Source organism: Suncus etruscus, chromosome 2 (genome assembly GCF_024139225.1).
Source record: "Suncus etruscus isolate mSunEtr1 chromosome 2, mSunEtr1.pri.cur, whole genome shotgun sequence".
Lineage (NCBI taxonomy): Eukaryota > Metazoa > Chordata > Mammalia > Eulipotyphla > Soricidae > Suncus > Suncus etruscus.
Genome location: NC_064849.1, coordinates 85,629,187 through 85,651,936, shown reverse-complemented (window position 1 = coordinate 85,651,936; position 22,750 = coordinate 85,629,187). Strand labels below are relative to the sequence as shown.

General features: G+C 52.1%; 1 protein-coding gene across 1 annotated transcript in view; it reads left to right on the top strand.

Annotated features, from left to right (window-relative positions):
• Window positions 1-22,750, top strand: part of TRIO (trio Rho guanine nucleotide exchange factor) — a 203,553-nt gene that overhangs the window by 164,980 nt on the left and 15,823 nt on the right. Inside the window, 12 exon segments of the mRNA XM_049768364.1 lie at window positions 4,084-4,376; window positions 5,996-6,166; window positions 8,341-8,436; window positions 9,490-9,635; window positions 11,926-11,992; window positions 12,353-12,456; window positions 15,445-15,514; window positions 16,600-16,689; window positions 17,295-17,387; window positions 19,348-19,398; window positions 19,478-19,555; window positions 20,522-20,713. Coding sequence (XP_049624321.1) covers window positions 4,084-4,376; window positions 5,996-6,166; window positions 8,341-8,436; window positions 9,490-9,635; window positions 11,926-11,992; window positions 12,353-12,456; window positions 15,445-15,514; window positions 16,600-16,689; window positions 17,295-17,387; window positions 19,348-19,398; window positions 19,478-19,555; window positions 20,522-20,713 — 1,451 coding nt within the window.

The window sequence follows — 22,750 nt, the reverse complement described above, 5'->3', positions numbered from 1 at the left end:
ATGCTTTGGTCCTCGGGTACAAGCTAGGCCCAAAGCCAGATCCCTTTCACCAATCCTCAAAAGACTGCACAGCTCACAAGCCTATTGGGTGGTGGTAGATAGACAGACGCCTGCTGCCGAGTCTCACTAGCACAGATGCAGCTCATGGGCAGCGGGCAGGCAGCGCTGTGCTACTGAGACTGGGTTGTCCGACCCTGTCACACCGTCTGCGAGTCTGATCCATCCTCGGGTGCATGGATACTGCAGGCCTGTGTCCTCTCCTGGTCCCCTTCAATGTAACCTCTGACAGCAGAGCCCAGAACTTGCGCATGCGTGTTTGAGTGTATGTGTGTTTTCGAGTGTTTGCACATGTATAATATTTTTGTGCATCTGTGTGTGTGTGTGTGTGTGTGTGTGTGTGTGTGTGTGTCCATGTGTGGCGACACTCACTCTCCATCCTCACCAGCAGGCGGCCCCACAAATGTTCCCAGGTCCCTTATCCCTATGAGGCCTCTGTGGCTCCGTACCGTCCGGGTGGCCCAGAGGTGGCGGGACTCGTGTGTGCCCAGCACTTTCTCACGAAGCTCGGGCCATGTGGTCCTCATTAGCACCTGGCCTGTTGCCAGGCAGCATAGCTCAGCCTCTGCCCTAGGCGGGGAGTGGAGTGGGATGGGGGGAATTTTATTTATTTATTTTTCTTAAAATCCGTATATTAAGCCAGTGAGTTTCTCTGGCTCCTCTCTGGGTTGCGTTTGGTTTGGGTTTTTGACAGCGGAGACAAAGTGCCTCTTTTCTGCTCTGGCTGGAAGCCCGGTGCTCACTCCTGCGCATGCCGACCCTTCACCCTCACAGGCATGAGGCGGAGGGCCCAGGTGGGGTCAGTAGGCAGTTACAATTTGACCAGGTGTCCATCTGCAGCAAGAATAGGACCCGGGAAATGCCGGACATGATCACTGGCTCCAGTGCTGGGGCTCAACCATGGGGCCCCTTCTGTAAAATAAAGCCCCACTTACTTTGCATCCTCCTCTTGCCTCTGAGTTCCTGCCAACTCCTCCACATAGGCCCTAACCTGTGCACCCAGCCCACGCAGGGACAAGCCAAGAGATGGTGCAACCCTGCAGGGAGATACTCAGGGAGTTTTTTGTTTTGTTTTGTTCTGCTTTTCACTTCACCGAAAACTGAGCCAGGTTTTCTAGAATATTTCGAGACTTGTCTAGTGTCATGTTAATCCTTCAGGGCCTTAAAATCAAGTTTTGGGGCTAGAGTGATAGCACATCAGGGATGATGCTGGCCTTGAATGTGGCCACCCCAGAATCGATCCCCAGCACCTCATAGAGTCCCCCAAGCACCACTAGGAGTGATTCCTGTGTGCAGAGCCAGATGTCAGCCCTGAACACCACCAGGCATGGTCCCCAAATCATAGAAATTAAAAATAAGAAGAACCAGGAGTCTGCCTTGATTGCCAATAGTCTGGGTGGGCAGAGATGTTTATTCCCTAAAGCAGCTTTGGGGACATGGGTCTTTACTTTGTCCTTTCTGGGGTCCCTTCACAGCTTGTTTCCTTCCTGTGCCTGCTCCACTCAGTCCCCTAGTCTTGTGCCTTCTGCTGTTGTGGGTGTGATCTATGGACCCCAAGTCCACAGTGCCTTGCATGCTTCCGGATGGGGAATAGGGCCTCTGCAGAAGTGCTTGGCCGATAGATGTTGGTCTAGGGAGTGGCTCAGCTCAGAGCCAAGTCAATCCTGCCCAGCAGCACCCACTTGCCCACCAGCCTGACTAGGTTTGTGTTGGAGTTTGTGTGCGGCCTCTTCAGGGCACCCCTGGGTGTGGACCCTTTGGGGAGCCCCAACTCAGGGTCCTGGGAGGCCCTGATGAGGGGTTGGGGCTGTAAAAGGTGTGCCCACATCCCACCACTAAAGGCTCTGAGTGTGGTTGGGGTACACTGAGAATGCTCCGTGCTCAGCCTTATGACAGGACAGCTCCAGGCCACCCCACATATTTTCTACGCTGTCACTGAGCTGGGTCTGTGGGGAGGCCCTACAGGGGACCCTAGAGTGATGGAGGGAGTGGTTCCTGTAGCTCAGATGTTGTCAACGACACTGTCTCCTCTCAAGGAATGGATTGAGCTTCCTCCTTTCTTCTAGCCCCAAAGATCCATGGGGGAAGGAATCGGGGTGTTGGGTGCAGCAGGCATAGTACTGACCCCTGAGTCACGTTTGCTTCCGAGAAGCTGGAGCACAAGGGAAGACCAGGGTCCTGTGCTAAGATGGGACATTCTTGGGCCAATAAGTACATGTCCAGCCCATCCCTGGGTCAGCTGGGCCCTGTGGCTATCCTCATCCCTTCCTCTTGTATATACCAAGCAGGGATTTGCCTGCTTGGTGGCCTGTGGGAGCTTGGCCTGTAATAGCAGTAAGACCTGTCCCCCACCCCAACAGGCCATCTCTGGCCACAGGCCCTACCCCACACGCCAGGCAGGTGAGTCACCAGACCCTGAACTGAGTAAAGCCTGAGCAAGCAGGCTGGGGGCCGGCCAGACTCCAGACACAGCCCCAGGAAACCTTCCCGGATCTGGGTGTGTCTGTTTCCCTTGGCTTCCCTTTTATAAATGACACTTCCACTCTGCCCTGGGGTCCCCCATACTCCAGCAGAGCCTCTGTGCCACTAAGGACTTGTAGGTGAGGACAGCACAAGGTCACTATGTCCTTGAGATACAGGCGAAGAAGACAGGCACACATCACCAGTGGCTCTCACTGGGATGTGAATTAACACAGATGGCAGCGCCGACCACCACGTGTTTCCGGAGAGCCTAAGTTTAGGTTGGCAAAAGCCTGGTTGTGGGAGGTATTCGACACCCACAGAGTGCGTACAGGCAACCCCAGACTCAGAGAAGAGTCTTGTTTGTGGAACCCAGAATTTGGAGACCCGCTACCCTGTGTGTGCAAAGACATCAATGTCATTCCGCCTTTCCCCACATGAAGTGGAAGGAAGCCTCATGCCCCGATCCCAGGGGATTAGAGGGACGCAAGTCTGAAAGCAAAAACCGACACACACAAAGGAAAATGGAATGATCAAAACTTAGATCGGGGGCCAGCGCGGTGGCACTAGAGGTGCCTTGCCAGCGCTAGCCTAGGACAGACCTCGGTTCGATTCCCCGGCGTCCCATATGGTCCCCCAAGCCAGGAGTGACTTCTGAGCATATAGCCAGGAGTAACCGCTGAGCGTCACCGGGTATGGCCTAAAAACCAAAAAAAAAAAAAAAAAAAAAAAAAAAAACTTAGATCCACAGGGGTCAGTTTGAAATGATTGTTCTGTTTCTCCATGATGAAACTAAAGTCAGTGTCTAAGGATTCTCTGGGCTATGGTTGGTGCTAGTTGTGTCTTCTGTGTTACTGATTAGGCTCTCTGAGTTTGGTGGATTTTCTTTTTTGTTTTTCGCTTTTGTTTGGGTGCCACACCCAGCAGTGCTCAGGGCTGGTCAGGAGTCACTCCTGGTAGTCTCTGGGGATCATATGGGATGCTGAAGATCAAACCCTAGTCAGCCCATGTGTAAGGCAAAATGTGTTATTGCTTCCAGCCCTGAATTTGGTGGATTCCTATGGGAACATCCCCACCAGATTTCCTGGGATCCTACAGGCTGGCATGATTCTAAAATATTGAGATGTCTCTCAGCAGCATCAGTCTTCCAGCCCAGCAGTTGTTTCCCACTGCAGCCCAGGCACAGCAGTGAGTTGGCGAGTGTCTCCCGCTCCATCTCTGCAGCACTGGGGAAGAGTCTCAGCCCCTCCTGAAAGCCGGGATTGGTGCTGGATCCTGCTGTGAGCAGGAGTGCTAGCAGGACCCCAGGACAACACCATGGTCCACCTCCACTTACCTTGACAGTGGGTTTTGTGGGCCCAAAGGAAGCTTTCCCCTTTGGCTTTTTCTCTCAGCTTCACTCCATCGAGGTTGTGGAAAAGAGGGTTGGGGTTTCTGACACTAACGACTTGGAGCACCCTCGTGTTGGTGGAATCAGTTGAGAGTTGCAGCCACCCACGTGGTGTTGGCAAGGGCCAGGCCATGCACCTCATGCATCCTCCTCTGTCCACCCTCTCGCCCCTCCAGACTCACTCTCCGTGTCCAGCAATGATGCCAGCCCACCCGCGTCTGTGGCCTCCCTGCAGCCGCACATGCTGGGTGCCCAGAGCTCACCGGGCCCCAAGCGTCCTGGAAACACGCTGCGAAAGTGGCTCACCAGCCCAGTGCGGCGGCTGAGCAGCGGCAAGGCTGACGGGCACGTTAAGAAGCTGGCGCACAAGCACAAGAAGAGCCGGGAGGTGCGCAAGAGCGCAGACGCTGGATCGCAGAAGGACTCGGATGACAGCGCCGCCACCCCACAGGATGAGACTGTGGAGGAGGTGCGGTCTGCCCCCCCCCCAGCCATCAGACAGGCTCCCACCCCCACCATCTTAGACTCCTGCCCCACCATCTGACAGGCACCCAGTCTCTCCCATCAGACAGGCTCCTACCCCACCATCTGACAGGCTCAAAGCCTCTACCATCAGATAGGTTCCTGCCCCTGCCATCTGACAGGCTCCCTAGCCCTATCCCCCGCTCCCACCACAGGACAGACTCCCAGGACACCACCCCTACCTCCACCATCAGACAAGCTTCCGACCTCCACTCTTACCATCAGACAGGGTCCCAAGGCTCTGACCCCACCTCTACCATTAAACAGGCTCCAGGGCTGTTTGATAAGCTCCTGGGGCCCTGCCCCTGCCTCCATCATCAGACAGGCTCCTAGGGCTCCACCCCAATCCCACCCTCACCTTTACAGGTTTCCTGGCTCTGCTCTCTTCCGAACCCACCATTGGACAGACTCCAGGGCTTTGCTCCCTGATCCCATCAGTCAAGCTCCCAGGGGCCACACCTCCCCACTGCACAGGTTTCCAGCCCCCCCCCCCTGCTTGCACATCAGACAGGCTTTTAGGGTTCAACTCCAACTTCAGACAGGCTTCCAGGGTTCTCCCTTGGACAGCTTCGTTCTGCCACATTGCCCGAGCACAGTGCCCTCTGGGGAGTCAGGCCCTGAGTTTCTCTTAATGTCACACTTCCTGCCCTGCCCTTTCACCCTTAGGACACATCCTGGAGGTGTGAGGTACAGGGGAGAGCACCCGCAGACTTGGTCCCCTCACCTGACCTCATACCCACATGGAACCCAATTCTGCCATGAGTCCCTCTGCTGTTCCTTCAGCACTGGGATGAGGAAATCTCCCCCCACTCCCCTACCAGTCCCTCACTCTGCCCCTCAGGGTCCCTCAGCCACTTTCCCTGCCTGCCTCTGCCACTCAGTCACTCACGGCCATGGTCCCATGTCTTACACACACAGCCCAGCCTCGCCCCAGACCTTACTCACTGCTTTCCCTTGGCAGGGAAATATGGAGATGTGGGAGGTGGCATGCTCTAGTGAAGCAGAAACCTCAAGCCACCCCCATCGCAGGGAATTGGGGGTACATGGGTCTGGAAGCAAGCACTGACTCAGGAAATAATTCATACACAGTGACAGAGATAAAACAGATTCAGGGACTTCCAAACCTTCCACTCCTAGCGCTAACACCAGCAAGCAGTTAACTTAGTCATGGAAAACCAAAACCACCAGCATTTTCTCCCTGAGACCCCAGGGTCTTTATTGGAACCCAAAGACCACACCCTGGGGTGGAGAAAGGTAGGGTAGGGACCAATCATAAAGGTGCTTCCATCCAATGAGTGACAAGCACCAATGAAAAGTCATCCTGAATAGGGTGAAGACTGGGTATTCCAATACCACAGTACAGGCTCATGGGGCCCATTTAGAAGCCAGTACGGGTGCTGCCATTTTTGAGCTTGCATGCTCTCAGCAATATGCGTGGCATTTCCGTGAGATGCACAGTTGCCAGCCCCAGTCCAGTACCAGGAGGGACCGGGGTGAGCCAGTTACTGTTTTCTCCCCGGGATCTTTATTCCCATGCATCTGAGGCGCCATTTTGGTCATTTGCAGAGAGCCCGGAACGAGGGCCTGAGCAGCGGCACGCTGTCCAAGTCGTCATCCTCAGGCATGCAGAGCTGCGGAGAAGAGGAGGGCGAGGAAGGCGCTGATGCCGTGCCACTGCCCCCGCCCATGGCTATCCAGCAGCACAGCCTGCTGCAGCCCGACTCGCAGGATGACAAGGTAAGGCCACACGGGCACAGCTGGGCAGGGGCTCTGCTCTGTGCTAAGCCACGAGATCGTGGGGCCTGGGTCCATCTCAGTGGACATCCCAGATGAGGCATGGGGAGGCCATGTGCAGGATGGCCTTCAGATTTGAGGCAGGTCCGCTGCCCGGTTTCTGTTTCCAACCTGCCAGCCCAACCCTTCTCGGGTCCCAGGAGGAATTCGAGGCCCAGAAAGCAGCCTTGGAGGCTGGAAAGTGGCTTTTCTGAAGCTGTGGCTTCAAAAACAGAATGCCTGGGGTGGGTGTCAGTCATCTGCTTCTGAGCTCTCATGGGACATCAGTCTATTTCCCAGTAGAACCCAGGCAGCTTCGGGCTCTGCGTTAACTCACCCGTGTGCCGTGCCGCTGCTTACTGGTGTTTGGGGTTTTCTTGGGGGGTGGTAACTAAGTTTTCTAAGTGACAAGTATTTCTATCAGTTTCCAGCTTACCTTTCTTTAATCTCCTTCCCCAACCCCTTCTTTAATGTTAATATGATCATTTACTTAGTTTATGGAATTTATTACCTGGAACCTGCCAGGACCCCATTGACAGCTGTAAGGCCCCCATCATGAACAGCTGTGAAGCCCCTGTGAGGGGAATTGTGAGATTTTCCCTGTGCCGGACAGATGTGAGACCCTGTGATTGACAGCTGTGAGATTCTTCCTGTGAGGGACGATTGTGAAGCCCTGTGAGGGGCAGCTCTGCTCTGAGGTCCCATGACTGGTGGACCACTTGGGTGTCTTTGCCTCAGACATATGAGGATAGATGTTTCTCGGCCACTGCTCTGTGTATGGACCAGGCTTCCTCGGCTGTCAGTCCTGCCATGGGTTGCTGGAGTTTGCATCTGAAGTCAAACTTGGGACTTATTACATGGAAATTTTTTAGAAGCTGGTAGGAGATCCCTGAGGTGACCAGGGACCCCACCGCCACAGCACCCCTAATAGGACTCCCCAGAAATGGGCCCTCCACTGTGGGCAGCCCTCTCTCTAATCCTGGCCATCCTAACAGCAGTGCGCCAGGTGCCCTGAGCACAAGGGCCCTCACTTAAGGCAGGGGTGTTAGCTCCTGTCTCCTTGGGGACACTGCAGACTAACCCTTCTTCTGTCCTGTTCTCTCCCCGTGTTGGCACGCCTGCAGCATTTTGTCAACTTGTGGTCTGTGTCCGTGTGGACTCGGTTTCCTTCCCTCTCCATCTGACCTCCCTTCACCCTGTGCTCCAGACCACATCACCCTGACCCTCATCCATGCGTCCGTCCTGTCCGTCTGGGTCTCACCGTGCATGCCTTGATGCGTGTGCGGAAGCCCTTCTGTCTGTCTGCCTGCCGTGCACTGGGCCTGGCTGGGCGGCATGCCTCCTCCCTGCTGCCCTCAAATATGACAAGGCTCATATTACCCTCTTCTAGTTTCCAGTTAAGTGACAGCGCCAGTCACCTGCAAACACGCCCTGTTTGCTAACTACTGAAACTTGAACCCACCACCCCTTTGCCCAGACCCCCTTCCTTGCTGCCCGCTGCACTGCCCCCCACCTGTCCTCCCCCAAATTCTAGCCCTAAATAGCGTCTGATGGCTTGTGAGGCCTCCGCGCTCCTGTGCCCTGAACTAATCAATGGGGAAATGGATGGACGGAACATGGTGAGCGCGTCCCCCCACATCCTGGTCCATGGGCCCCGGGCCCTTCTCTGAGAATCTGTCCTCACGACGAGGCCGGGTTTGTTGGGTTCATCCTTTTCTGGGTGTCCTGTTGGACTTCCTGGTGAGCCCGGGCTGCAGCCATACGAGTTGACAAGTCCCTCTGTTCTCCCGTTCAGAGTCTGCATTTCCCCATCCAAGCCCAGCTGGCGGCTGCTTGGGTCACCCCAGGACAAGCCTGTCACCCCTTTGGGAGATGCTCCACAGATTCAAACCAGACTCTGTTTGTCCCCTTCCTCTCCCTGCCCCTACATGTACCCCAGGCAGGCTTACCGGATTTTTTCCTGTCCTAGTATTGTACATTTTGAGAAGGCCGCCTTCAAATAAATGCAAACAAAGACAGATTCACGGTTTTGGTGTCTGAAATTACTTCTCGAAAGAGGCTCGCAGGAGCGTTTCCTGGCCTTACAGGGTGACTGACTTGGGGCTCTTCCCCTTCTCCTTTCCCCGTCTTCCCCATAGGCCTCCTCTCGCCTGTTGGTTCGCCCCACCAGCTCCGAGACTCCGAGCGCTGCAGAGCTGGTCAGTGCCATCGAGGAGCTGGTGAAGAGCAAAATGGTGAGTGTTTCATGGAGGGGGAAATTGAGAGGAGTGGGGGTGTTCATGCGGCAGTGCAAATGAGACAGGGGTCGCTGTACTGGTCCCCAGGACTACCCTGCAGTGGTGCCACAATTCTCAGGGGAGGACTCAGGGTGCAAAACTGTGTCTACACAGTTGCCCTGCATCCCTGTGAAAGGACAGGGTTTAGAGTGAGACACAGGATGAAGAGATGGTGCAGAAATGGGAAGGGGGCCTCTCTGTGAGGCACTTGCCTTGTGCAGCTGCTTAAGGTCCCCGAGTTTTTCCCCTGCTATGACAAGCTGCCCCCAGCCAGACTCCATAAAAGCAATACAATGATTGGGCCGAGCACTTAAAAATGGTGAAAGACGGGCCGGAGAGATAGCATGGAGGTAAGGCGTTTACCTTTCATGCAGGAGGTCATCGGTTCGAATCCCGGCATCCCATATGGTCCCCCGTGCCTGCCAGGAGCAATTTCTGAGCACGGAGCCAGGAAAAACCCCTGAGCACTGCCGGGTGTGACCCAAAAACCACAAAAAAAAAAATGGTGAAAGACTTAGGACCGAGTGACAGCACAGCGGTTTGCCTTGTACACAGTCGACCTGGGTTTGGTCTCCCGACAACCCATAGGGTCCCCTGGGCCTGCCAGGAGTAACCCCTCAGTGCTACCAGGTGTGCTCCAAAAACCAACTAAACAAACAGAAAAGTGAAAGACAGTAATCTGCTATGATGTAGTATAGAAAAAGTAGTCTAAAAAGTCTGCTTTCCTTTTAAAGTGACTAGATGAATCTGTCAGCTAAGTCCAGTTATATGGTAACAAGTGATGGCAGAGAGTCGTGTGCCAGTGATCTCTATGCCTTTGTCCTCAGCCCTCTCTCACCCAGTGCCCCTTAGTCCAGTCTCCTGGACAGGACCAGGACATGGTTCAGCTGTGCTGTGCCATTGACAGGCACCAACCCTGCCCTGTCCATTCCCACTGCCCGAGTAAGGCTCAGCCTCTCCTGTCCTACTGGTGCCATCCTGGGCCACGCCTATACATTGCTTTTCTTTCAGGCACTGGAAGACCGGCCTAGTTCGCTGCTAGTGGACCAAGGTGACAGCAGCCCGTCCTTCAACCCCTCCGACAACTCCCTCCTGTCACCCTCCTCGCCCCTCGATGAGCTGGAGGAAAGGAAGTGCAGTTCTCTGAAGAGGCGGCGGTAAGGCCCCTGCTCTGTGAAATCACCACCCCCACCCCCACCCCACCCCCACCCCCCGAGCTGTATTTCCAACCCCGGTTGAGCTGGTCTGATGCAGAGTAGCTGTGAAGAATTAATAAACCAGGCCAGTTGGAAGAGAATCATGGAGTCGGGTGGCCTCTTGCCTCTCATGGTCTTTCTGTGCACACCAAACCAATACTGAAACCTGTCTTTATTCTCCAGTAATAATTCACCAAGTGGGGAAGGGTCGAGTGAGATCGGATGAACTCAAAGGAATAGGTGAAAAGGAAAAAGGAAGGGGCCGAAGCAACAGCTTGGCAGTAGGTCAGTTGCTTGCATGCAGCCGACCCAGGACAAATCCAGGTTCGATTCCGGCATCCCATATGGTCTCCCGAGCATGCCAGGAGCAATTTCTGAGCACAGAGCCAGTAATAACCCCTGAATGCTGCAGGGTGTGACCCAAAAACAAAAAAAAGGAGGGCCCTTTTTTGCCAGGAATTGACCAGGGTTCAGTTCCCAGCATCCACATGGCCCCCCGAATCCACCAGGTGTGACCCAAAACCCCCCCAAAAAAGGAAAGAGGAATTTGGTTAGCCATCTTGTTTTGGGTAAAAGCGGGGTGTCATCTAACACCACTAACTCCCTCATTCATCGTGAGATAGTGCCCAGGCCACCCAGTGCACCTGCTGGGTATCCAGCACTTAGGGTACAAGACCCCTGGAATGAGACATAAGCTCAGTTCCCCTTGGTCACAACCAGGAGGGGCCTTCAGGACATGATGTTTCTGTCATTTTCACTTGGTGGGTTTTCTCCTCCCATGTTTTCTGGGGGTTTCCTGGACCGGCCCCTCTTCCTTCCCATCGTCCCTGGTCACTGCTTCTGCTACAGACAGGCCCATTCTATCACCCCACAGAGCTGACCTTGAGCATGTCCTCACTTTGGCTCTGCTCCCATCTTTTCTCTGCATCACCCACTGCTGTCCTCTGGGGGATGGTAACACTGCTCCCTTGTTCCCTGCTTTCCCTCGTTTCTTCCACCCGCACCCAACCCCAGCCACCTCCTGGTCTCTGTGCCTGTGAGTTGGCTGGATTTTTCTATCACTCTCAGCCCCTTGTGGGGGTGAGATTGGGCATGAATTTGTCTTCCTGTTTGTCCTTTCTGTTCTGACTGTGGCTGTGAAGGACAAGGATAGAATGTGCCCCAGACCCCAAACCTCATCTCACACACAACACATACACACACGTTCTGAAAATATTGCAAGAGATTTAAACTTGCCCTTGGGGAAGGACAAAAACTCTTCAGCATCAGGGCAGAGACCAGGTTTTGGTCAGCATTGAGGGTCCAGAGCCAGAGTACAGCTGGGAGGGCACCTGCTTTGCACAAGAGATGACCTGGATTCAAGCCTCAGCATCTTTGGTTCTCTGAGCACCACCAGGAATAACTCCTGTGTGCAGAGCCAAGAGGAACCCCTGAGCATCATTGGGTGTGTCCCCCAGTGGGAAAAAAAAAAAACGTCACTGAATGCTAAGCCCACCTTGAATGGCATATAGATGCCCTGTCCGGTCCATTCCTTGCTGGTGGAAGAAGCAAACTTTTCAGCCAGGTCGAGGTTGCCTGCTTCTTTGATCAGAGGATTATTTGTGTTATCTGAGTGACTTAAGCAGTTAATGGCCTGCTTTGGAAAGGGAAAGTGTTCAGATTCCACCCAAAATATCAGAGTCCACTCTTCACTTGCATGTCATAATGCTTAAGACAGGCCCAGAGAGAAAATACTTGGTTAGGGCTCTTTCCTTGCACACAGCCAACCCAGGTTCAGTCCCCAGATCTGTGTATCTGTAGATCTGAGCACTGAGCCAGGAATAAGCCCTGAGCATCGCTGGGTGTCGCCCAAAAACAAACAAGCTAACAAAACAACAAGTCAATCAGTAATACCAACAGAACTTATCTCCAGAGCATCAGTCAGGAATAAGTCCTAAGCTGTAGCTATGTGTGGCCCCCAAATCAATCCAGGTCAATCAGTCAGACCCCCAGAGCCTGACTCTGAACACTGTCCCATTTGTACCATTGGTAGGAATTCAAGCCTGATGGATGGTACTTCAGGGCGCCCTGCATGAACCTGAGAGTGTTCTGGGGCTTCCTAGAGCCGGACCCCCAAATGTGCCAAGTGGGGACGAGTGTGACAAACCCCAGTGGGGTGAGGGCCCCATTGAGGGAACAGGAGGAAGTTGGGGTGTTAATGCAGGAAGAGATTGAGTGCAAATGCGGGTTCTCTCTCCCCCTCTCTCTCCAGCTATGTCTTGCAAGAACTAGTGGAGACCGAGCGTGACTACGTGCGGGACCTGGGCTGTGTGGTTGAGGTATGAGTTTCCAGACACCAGCTAAACCATGCAGGGTTCCGAGGTATCAGTGGGGTTCTATGCCAGATGGTGTAGCAGTGATACCTTCGCAAAGCTGTAAAAACAAATCCCCTGCATATGAGCTCAGTGCTGAGAACTGAAGAGCAAACATCCCAGGTCAAACATTACATATACAAAGACTTTCCCATGGGGACCCCTCACTGTTGTTGAGTGCTCCCTGAGCACTAAGCAGGTCAGGGGTGGAGTCACAGCAGTGTACTTTGGGGGTTCCATGGGAGGGCTCCCATGTGTCTGGAGGGGCCAGGGCTGGAGTGCTCCGTGGTGCCTTCATGAACATGTCCCTCCTTTTCGTTCCACTAGGGCTACATGGCGCTCATGAAGGAGGACGGGGTCCCCGATGACATGAAGGGCAAAGACAAGATCGTCTTTGGCAACATCCAGCAGATCTACGACTGGCACAGGGAGTACGTGTGACCTCATACAGGGACTCTGGGCTGGGACACCTTAGGGCCCAGTGCTCTGGGATCAGGGTGGGGGGCAGTGAGTGGGGAATCCTGCCTTTATACTGCACCCTCCTTAACGTATGGTGCAGAGCAGAATGTAAAATCACCCCACGCCTCTTATCTCCAACCCCAGGTGAAGGAGTCTGAATCAGAATCATGCATGAAATAATCCAAACCAGGCTGAGTGTGAAACATGTAGTCTAGTAGTCTTCTACCACTTTTTTTTGTTCGTTTGTTTTGGTGGTTTTTTTTTTTTTTTTTTTTTTTTTTTTTGGTGTTTGGGTCACACCCGGTGACGCTCTGGGTTACTCCGGGCTATCTGCTCAGAAATAGCTTCTGGCAGGCATGAGGAACCATATGGGATGCTGGGATTTGAACCAACCACCTTAGGTCCTGGGTCAGCTGCTTGCAAGGCAAACGCCACTGTGCTATCTCTCCGGCCCCAATCTTCTACCTCTTACCTTCAACAAGCTGCTGCCTGAATTGCTGTTATTATTGAGCACAGGGACCACCCCCAGGTGGGGCAGTAAGGACATAGTAAGGTTTACAAGTAAGACAATCTCTTTTTGGTGGTTGTAGACAAATAGGTACAGAGAAACCAGGGATGATCTTTGTTTTGGGTAAAATAAGGTGTAACCTAACAACTGCCCCTTCTTTGTTCAAAAAATTGAGAGGGGTACATTAGTCCTGTTCTGTTGTCACTGCAAGAGGTCAGGACCCCAGATCAGAGCTTACAAAAGTGATTGTTATTTTACATAGCACAGTAAAAGCTGAGGAAATTAAAAAAAGGGGGGGAAGAAAAAAAACACCTTTTAGCATCAAATAAGGTAGTAAGGAAATTTTAAACCAGTTACTGTTGTTAGCTAATTCCTAGCAAATACTGCTTTTGAGGATAGATTTGGCTATAAAAGCATCAGAGATTATGTGATACAGGGGGACAGACAGGGTAGAGGGAAAGTGCCATCTGCTCTCTGCCTGGCCCTGAGCCCTGCACTTTCTCCTACCTCACTCCACCTCTCGGGGATGTCCCTAGAGTGTTTGGGGATGAGCACTGAGTCCATTCCTGCTGGGCACGTTTGGAGAACTGTACGAGGCTTCAAGGACATGCCTTCCTTTCCAGCCTGAGCTTTATTAAAAGGACAGCCCTAGAAAGTCCAGCTGCATTCCAGCTTGGGTCCTTTCCTAATGTAGAGGAGACCCCTGCAACACTGGGCCTGCCCGAGCTTGTCACCCTTGGGTCACCCAAGTCCTGGTTATAAATATTAACAATAGGTGCCAGCCAGACCATACAGCAGGGGAAGGTGCTCGCCTTGCATGCAGTCAACCCAGGCTCAATCCCTGGCATCCCATATGGTTCCCGGACTACTGCCAGGAGTGACCCCTGAGCAACGCCAGGTGTGGGCCTCCAAAAAAAACAACAACCACCACAAAAAAATAAAACTCCAGGGCTGGAGCAATAATACAATGGAGAGAGCACTTGCCTTACATGTGACTGAACCGGGTTCCATCCCTGGTATCCTTATGGTTCCCCAAGTACTGCAAGGAGTGATTCCTGAGTGCAAAACCAGGAGTAACCCCTGAGCATTACCAATTATGGCTCAAAAAAACAAACAGAAACGAAAACATAAAAAATTATTATTGTGGATGTGCCCCTCCCCCAATATACAAACACTCCATGAGTATCTAGGGATTTCTTAATCACAACCACTGATGTTATGGCATGTTTCATGCAGTATCCTGGGCCCTGTTTCTGGACAAGCCTCCTGGCTTTCTCCTGGGTGGGTTGTTGGCCACATCTTCGAGGCCCAGATCAGACACCATCTCCTTTGACTCCTGTTGCCTCCATCAGACATGGTTTTCTTCTTGCAAACCATACATTTGGACTTTCAGTGCATTGAAATGCTGCCCCAGTAGGCAAAGGGAATGTTGATACATGAACCAAGTAGTATGACTTATCTAAGTACCAGGGCTGTGGGACCCTTATTTCAAAACCCTTCCAGTGCCAGATTCGGGGGTGGGGGGTGTCTGCAGAAACCTGACTTACAGCTCTATGCACTGGAGACTTCATGAAAAGCCCCCAGCAGAAGCCATTGGAAAAATGGGCTCCTTGGGACCGGAATGATAGCATAGCGGTAGGGCATTTGCCTTGCACTCAGATGACCTGGGACAGACTTGAGTTTGATCCCCTGTACCCCTTATGGTCCCCCACGCCCGCCAGGAGCAATTTCTGAGCACAGAGCTAGGAGTAACCCCTGAGCGCTACCCTGGCTTGGCCAAAAACAACCAAAAAAACAAAAATAAAAAGGGGCACTGTATTCCTAGCGCTCTGGCTCTTCTTCCCCTGATTTGTCAGTGGGGAACAGACACCAGAAACCACACACAGCTCTTAGGGACTAAGTTGATGAGTTGATGACAGTTGGAGTCCAAGACTGTGAGGAGATCCCAGGCACTGGCTGGGTCCTTGCTAGCTGGTCTGCAGCACTCCTTTAACATCCTCTTTTCTTTTCACCTATCCCTTTGATATGTAAAAGTCCACTCTCCCCTGCCTGGTTGAATTTATACTGAGAATAAAGAAAGGTTGGTTTGGTTTGGTACAGAGAGATACAGACAGACCACAAGGCAGGAGGCCAACCCAACTCCATGATTCTTTCCTGGCTGGCTTGGTTTATTCATTTTTCATGGCTACCCTCCTTCAGACCTATTCACCTGGGTTTGGAAATACGGCATGTGGGGTGATTTCACGATTACTTTATTCTTCATGATAGGAAAATATGTCCTTTTTGAGAAATGAGCCCAGAACAGCCCTTGTTTGAAGGAGAGAAGGTCATGGCCTGTTCTGTGGGCCGCCTCTGCACTCACTGGCCGAGTGTGGTGTTTCCCATTTACCCCTATCTGAAGAGATCTGAAGTGAGAAGGTTGGCCTTGCTTCTGATGTTCTTTCTGTTGCAGCTTTTTTTTAGGAGAGTTGGAGAAGTGCCTTGAAGATCCAGAAAAACTAGGATCCCTTTTTGTTAAACACGTACGTACGGCTGGTTTACTGGTATCCTGCTGCAGTCTTTTCATATCCATTGAAGGAGAGCGCAGGTGCTCGATTAAGGAAGATTAGGCGCAAACAGGCAACTGCTTGGAACCTCAAGTCTGTGACTGTAGGCCACCAAGGGCAGATGGTCTGACAGCACCACCTAGTGGTCAGGGCACTAGCCCCAGCCCTGAAGTAGAAGCAGTAAGGGGTGTCCGGAGTGGATGGTTGGAGTCAGCTGCAGTTCTGTGTACACTAATAGTGGGGGTGGGGGCGAGATCACACTCCTAAACTATGATGACCATGTAGACTGGTGATGGTTCTATTCCACTGTAAGTTCTTATTTATTACTGTGCCTTATGCATGTAGCATTGTACTCCCAAGTGTGTCTACACTTGGCAAAGCCTGTATTTGTAGAATTCAGTACTGTCTATCCACAGCTCAGGCACATACCGAGGCTCTGGTTTGAGTGTCCTGAGAATAGGGGGACAGCTATATTAAGAGCTGCTTCTGTGGGGCCAGAGCAATAGGTAGCAGGTAGGGAGCTTGCTTTGGATGCAGCTGGCCTGAGTTCTATCCCCGGCATCCTGTATGGTTCCCCTAGCTTGCCAGGAATGATTCCTGAGTGCACAGCCAGGAGTAACCTCTGAACACTGCTGAGTGTGGCTCAATAAAACGAAAAAAGAGCTATGTTCAGGGGGGCAGGAGATTGTGAGGGGGTTCAGACATGTGTTCCCAGATAGGTCCAGCACCCTGGGAATACTGCTGGGGGGCCCAGGTCTTCTGTAGCACCATGAACCCAAAGCTGCATGAAACCACCAGCCCATTGGGCTACAAATCTCTGTTCTCTGACCCCGCACACTCTTAGCACCCCACCTGGGAAGTCCTGCCCTCCCCCAAAAAAGTATTCTGTTGCTATTTCTGGTATTAGCCAGATACTGCCAGTGGTGTGGTTTTCTGGGGAGCCTTACTGGGCTGTATGGGAGTCAGGAAACAGAAAGCTTATGCATTCCATGAGTGGGGGTGTGGGGGACCATGCCCTGGGAAGGGCCCTGCCTAAGCCTCTGTTTGCTATTCGTTCCCAGGAGAGAAGGTTGCATATGTACATAGTGTATTGTCAGAACAAACCAAAGTCGGAGCATATTGTTTCAGAATACATCGATACCTTTTTCGAGGTAAGGCCCACCACCCAAAAACCAAGTTTCTGAATCCTCCCTCATCTCCAGAGTTGACAAAATTCAAGCAAGTCCTTGCCCAGAGATGGATCAGGCCTCAGCCCCTGTTCTAGGAGGTCTGCTTTCCTGAGAAGCAGAGAAGGTGTTGTTTAATCTAGGACCCAATCCCTTAGTATTCAAACTGGGGTCACTGTAAAAGTAGGGCAGGGTTGCCAGTTCTGTGTGCAGGTGTGAGTGTGTGTATGTGTGCTGAACATTGATGTGTAACATCATGTCATCATTTCAGCTTCTCTTTGGCTCTTTTTAATTTAAGGCTCAAAAGTAATTCACTGCCTAAAATATTTAGCCTAAAAATTTAATATTTGCTTTTATTTAAAAAAAAAAAAGGCAATTGCAAGAATGTCTCTGAATGGTTTCTAAAACAGCTCAGAGAGGTCTTGGTGTAAAACGGCAACATGGGGTAGGGGGCGCTCGTGTGGCCCAGGGTGGTGACCTGGAGGGGCCCCCTTCTCCCGCCTGCCACTGGCCATCTGAAGCTGGTGTTTATGACCGTGTGTCCCACAGAAGTCAGCAGTGATCCTGCTGTTTGTGCTTTGACCCCACAGGACTTGAAGCAGCGACTCGGGCACAGGCTGCAACTCACAGATCTGTTGATCAAGCCAGTGCAGAGAATCATGAAGTACCAGCTGCTCCTGAAGGTGGGGGGGGGGGGGGGTAGGAGGGATGAGACTAGCAGGTCCGGGAGGTCAGTAGGCCATTCCAGTGAAGGGAAACATTTCTGCAGAAAGAAACCTTTTCCCGCAAATACTTTTTTTGGTTTTGGGACCACACTGTGCGGCGCTCACTCCTGGCAGGGTTGGGGGACCATAGGAGATGCCAAGGATCAAACCTGGGTCAGCCACGTACAAGGCAAATGCTCTCCCTGCTGTGCTATCGGTCCTGCCCCCCAGGCCAGCACTTCTCAATCTAGGGGCCTTTTATGTGGTTATGCAGATGAAAATGTATGGGTGGAAGGGGACATAGTATGTGGTGGGGGCATCTGGAAGGATGGAAGAACACAGGGAGGAAATAGGGCCAGAAGAGGCCAGAGAAACAAGCTTTATAGGAAACTTTTGTTCGTTTTGGGGGCCATACCCGATGGTGCTCAGGGGTTACTATTGGTTCTGTGCTCAGAAATCACTTCTGGCAGGCTTGGGGACCCATATGGGATGCCAAGGATCGAACCTGGGTCCATGCTGGGTCAGCCATGTGCAAGGCAAACACCCTACTGCTGTGCTATCACTCTGGCCCCGTTTTTTTCCGTTTGTTTTTCATTTTTTTAAATGTCATAAAGGATTGTCTTCCTGCATGCAGTTTTCCAGCAGCACGGCCTCCGCCGGTGGGTTGCTCTTCGTCCCCGTCCTTCCTGTGCTAAACTCAGACCCCTGGACCAGTTCTCAGTTTCTGTTGCCTTTATATGTGTTATTCTCTTACTGAGGAGTGGCGGACAAGTTTGACACAAAAAGCCAACATTTTAAACTGTGAGAGTCAAAGAGCCACACCACGCAGTGACCTGCCAAAACAGACAAACACTCACACAAAAAACATCTAATTTTAACAATTATATATTAAACACATATTGCATTTTGCCATTTTGTGTTTTTTTTGTTTTTGGTTTTTGGGCCACACCTGGCGTTGCTCAGGGGTTACTTCTGGCTGTCTGCTCAGAAATAGCTCCTGGCAGGCACGGGGACCATATGGGACACCGGGATTCGAACTAACCACCTTTGGGCCTGGATCGGCTGCTTGCAAGGCAAACGCCACTGTGCTATCTCTCCTGGCCCCATTTTGCCATTTTGAGTGAGGGTAAAAATCCTGTTCGCCACCCCTGCTCTTACTGATCATCTTTCTGTCCCACATATGGGAGTGCTCATTCCTTTTCTGTTTCTCTCTGGGCTAACTTCACCCAGCATGATGGATATGTCCTTTACATGGACCTTTAAGCTTCTTTTCTTACTTTGGGTGGCTTAATTGCTTGAGGTTCTGTGATTGACAATACTGCTGACAAGGAATTCTCGGTCACATATTCCAGCACCACCCCCAGCCTCTCCCAAAGTCCCTTTCTCTCAGCTCCTCCTACCCTGAACCACAATGATACAGGTCACTTCTCCCATTAGGTTCCTGTGGCCCCTTGTCACTATCTCACTGTGCATCTTAAGGCCCCACCTGTGAAAGGTCATCTGTATCATCCCTTTCTATCCCGCTCACTCCACTCTAGTTCTATCCACTGGGCTATAGTTGGCCCTATTCTGTTCTTCCCCAGAGCTGCCTGTACCCCACTGTGTGTCTAGATCACTCCATCTCAATCCATCCATCCATACCTTGGCCTATTCGCGTTCAGTCTGCAGGGGCCCATAAAAGTGACCTTTCAATCCCACATCCTTGGGTCCTGCTACCTGTTTTCTAGTCCCCGGACCTTCTGGTATGGGATTCTGAATCCTCAGGTTGAGTTCAGTTCTGCCCATGTGAGCTGGACAGAGGGCTGGGGGGCAGGCATATGGCTCGTCAGAAGTCACCCAACACCCTCCTTGGCACTCACGGAGCACCACTCGGATCCCGGGGGAGTGAGAGTAGGGCGTCCATGGCTCTCACTGCACCCCCAATCCCTTTACCCCGCAGGACTTCCTCAAGTACTCCAAGAAAGCCAGCCTGGACACATCGGAATTAGAGGTGCGTGGGGTATGTGCTGAGCTGGGGATGACCCCACAGGGAGTAGCTTAGGCACTCACTATCTCTTTCCCGCCTGCAGCGCGCCGTGGAGGTCATGTGCGTCGTCCCCAAGCGCTGTAATGACATGATGAGCGTCGGGCGGCTGCAGGGATTTGATGTAATGATACCCCCCGACCCTCCCTGCCCTTGCCAGCTCTGGTCATGGCACTCGCTTTCGCCCCATCCCTGCCCTGCACCCCGGAGAGAGCACTTTGGGGGAGTCTTTCACTTCATGTCCTGCCTTCTCTTGCTCTCTCGTATCTCCACCTGATGGATGCCTTCACCAGCTTCCCTTCCATACAATTGGTCTTTCTGAACCCTGGGAAGATGGGTGCAGTGTGTGAGGGGACCCTTGTCCTGCTCATGACTCAGCTTCTCCTGGATCTCTGCTCTAGTCCTGATAGTCTCCTCCCCCTAGGACTGGGGGTGTGCTGGGCAGGGAGAGGGGGTAGGCACCATCTGTCATCCCAGGGACCCCTCTGCCTACTTTTGTCGTGTTCCTGTTCTTGCCCTGTCAGTCTCAGAAACCTGGAACCCTGCTTTTCCTGCTCATGCTACAACTACTGAGCATGTAGACAAGAGAAATGTTTCTGTTTCTGCTCAGGGTTCTGGTCCCTGGGCTGTGGGTGCAGAGATATAGCGGCAGGGAGGATCCCCCTCTCTGTTACTGGGTGAGCCCTGCCCAGGAGACTCTGACCCTCACTCCAACCCCCAGCTCTGAGGCTAATGAATTTATGTTTACGCAGGCTCCAATGCTGTCAGCAGGGCCACCAGGACAGTTTAAGCAGCAAAGCTAGTGCCTGGCACATACAGGGGACAGAGGGAAACCTGAGTTCAAAGCCCAGCACTGCCCTGGCTCTATTTCACCTGTCCTGCCCCAGCACCACAGGGTTTGGCCACCATCAGAGGCAAAAAAACGGAAAAAAAAAAATAGCATTTTTCAGCTAAGGGAGGGAAGCTGAGATTCAGACCACAGGATTCCCAGCAGAAAAGCACCTGTTAGGGGGTCCTGGGTGGGAATAACTGGAGAACTGAGGAGACCCCACCATGGATCACACCCTGTTCTCCCCCACTCCGTCTGCAGGGTAAAATTGTGGCACAGGGCAAGCTACTCTTGCAGGACACATTCTCAGTCACGGACCAGGACGCCGGCCTCCTGCCCCGCTGCAGAGAGCGGCGGGTGTTCCTGTTCGAGCAGATCGTCATCTTCAGCGAGCCGCTTGACAAGAAGAAGGGCTTCTCTATGCCTGGATTCCTGTTCAAGAACAGCATCAAGGTAACTTGCCCTGCGCGCTGGCGAACCTGTTCCACACCCAGCCTGAGTGGTCCTTGGTCACGTGCGCCAAGACTTTTCTAGAAAGTTCAGAAAGAACCTTTGATTCGGTGTAACATAACTGGTGTCATCTTACAATTCAGCCTACTTTCCTCCTGCCTGACTTCAGGGTCTGGAACCACCACCCCCTAACTACCCACTTTTCTCAGCTAGGGGACAGACCTCAGCTGAGCAGCTGTGCTTAGGCCACCCCTAGCAGCAAGAACAGAGCTGAGAGCAGGGCCCGGGTCTCCCTCTTCTTTGGCCAGCCAGACTCACTACAGGGGCTGAACATGTTTCCACATGGTGCCTCTCCTCGATCCCGTGGTTGCTCTGCGCCCAGAGACACAATAGCAGGAGAAAAGAACCATGAGAGGGGCCAGAGTGATAGCCCAACAGCAGGGCATTTGCCTTATACACGGCCGCCCCTGAACTGACCCAGTTTGATTCCCAGCATACCATTTGCTCCCCTGAGCCTGCCAAGAGTTATTTCTGAGTGCAAAGCCCAGAAGTAAACCTTGAGCGCCACCAGGTGTGGCCCAAAACAACAATTAAAAATTTACTGCTTTGGGGAACCAGAGAGAAAGTACAGGAGATAGAACACTTGCCTTGCATGAACCCTGGCATCCCATACAGTTCCTAAATATCATCAGGAGTGATTTGTGAGTGCCACATTTTTACATAGGTAACTCCGGACCCCACCAGGATGTGGCCCCAAAACAAAGAAAAGTTTTAAGAATTTAAAAAATGAAAAATCTAGTCCTAACTAGACTTTGCACTTGAGCGGCAGCAGTATCTGCTGCTGATGGCTTTTTTTTTTTTTTAATGTCACAAAAGACATAAAACACAAGCGGGTCACCGGAACCTGAGCAGCAGGTACAGTCGCTTTGCTGTGTAGCAGTGCCACCAGCACATCTGAGATTGTAAAGTCACATTCTCTTGGACATGGGTTGAGATTTTATTACTCCACAGCTCCCAGAAGGGAAAGGGAATTCCCATTCCCCAATCCAACAAAAACAGGGGAAACAGTTCCAGTCGTAGAAAATAATCCACACAGACAAGAGGGTATAAAGAGGTAAGAAAGTCGGACACAAAACCCTTTACCAACTAGCCAGCTGCTCCAAAATCCAGAGCTAGCTTGCCTGCAGTAAAAAGGTATGTCCCTCCCCACCTTTCCTCCTATTTATTCAGATCTAAACAGAGCCCCCTACGTAAAAGGGGGGAAGTGGAAAAGCAGGCAGAGAGAACAGATACAAAAGAGAAATACATAAAGCCTCTAATTACCTCACATGAGATGTCCTGGACGCCTCCAGCTGGCATCAGAAAACTGAGCCCAGCGCCAACTCATTGTCTCCTCATTCTTCCCTCTCCACACTGCCCTGGAGGACTGGGCCTTTTTTGGGTTTTGGGTTTTATTTGTGGGGTCGCATCCGGCAGTGCTCAGGGTTCTGCACTCAGTGATCTTTCTTGGTGGGGTGAAGCAGAAGCCTAGTGCCCCAATTCCAGGGGATTGGAGGGATGTGGGTCTGGAAGCAAACACCAACGCAGGAAATAATCCACATACAGTCATGGGGATAAAAAAAGGTTCAGGAACTTCCACACATAAACCTTCCGCCTCTAAGAAGCAGATAGCTTACTCATGGAAAGCCGAAACTGTAAGTAACTTTTCCCTGAGTCCCAGGGTCTTTATTGGAAACCCAAAGAACCCTGGGGGTGGAAAACAGGTAAGGTAAGATACCCCCAGTCCAACGGATGCTTCTGTCCAGAGGTGCTTCCATCCAGTGATTGGCAAGCCCCAACAAAAAGTATTATCCTGAATAGGGTGAAGACTAGTTTTACCAACAGTGGGGTTACTGAGAATTAAACTCTGGTCAGACGTGTGAAGGTTAGCGCTCTCCCCGCTGGACTAGCACTCTGGCCCCAGAATTCAGGTTTTAGATAAGCGCTTGACTCACAGACACTAGGCAGAAATCTGCTCTCTCTCTGACCCCAAGTCCTATG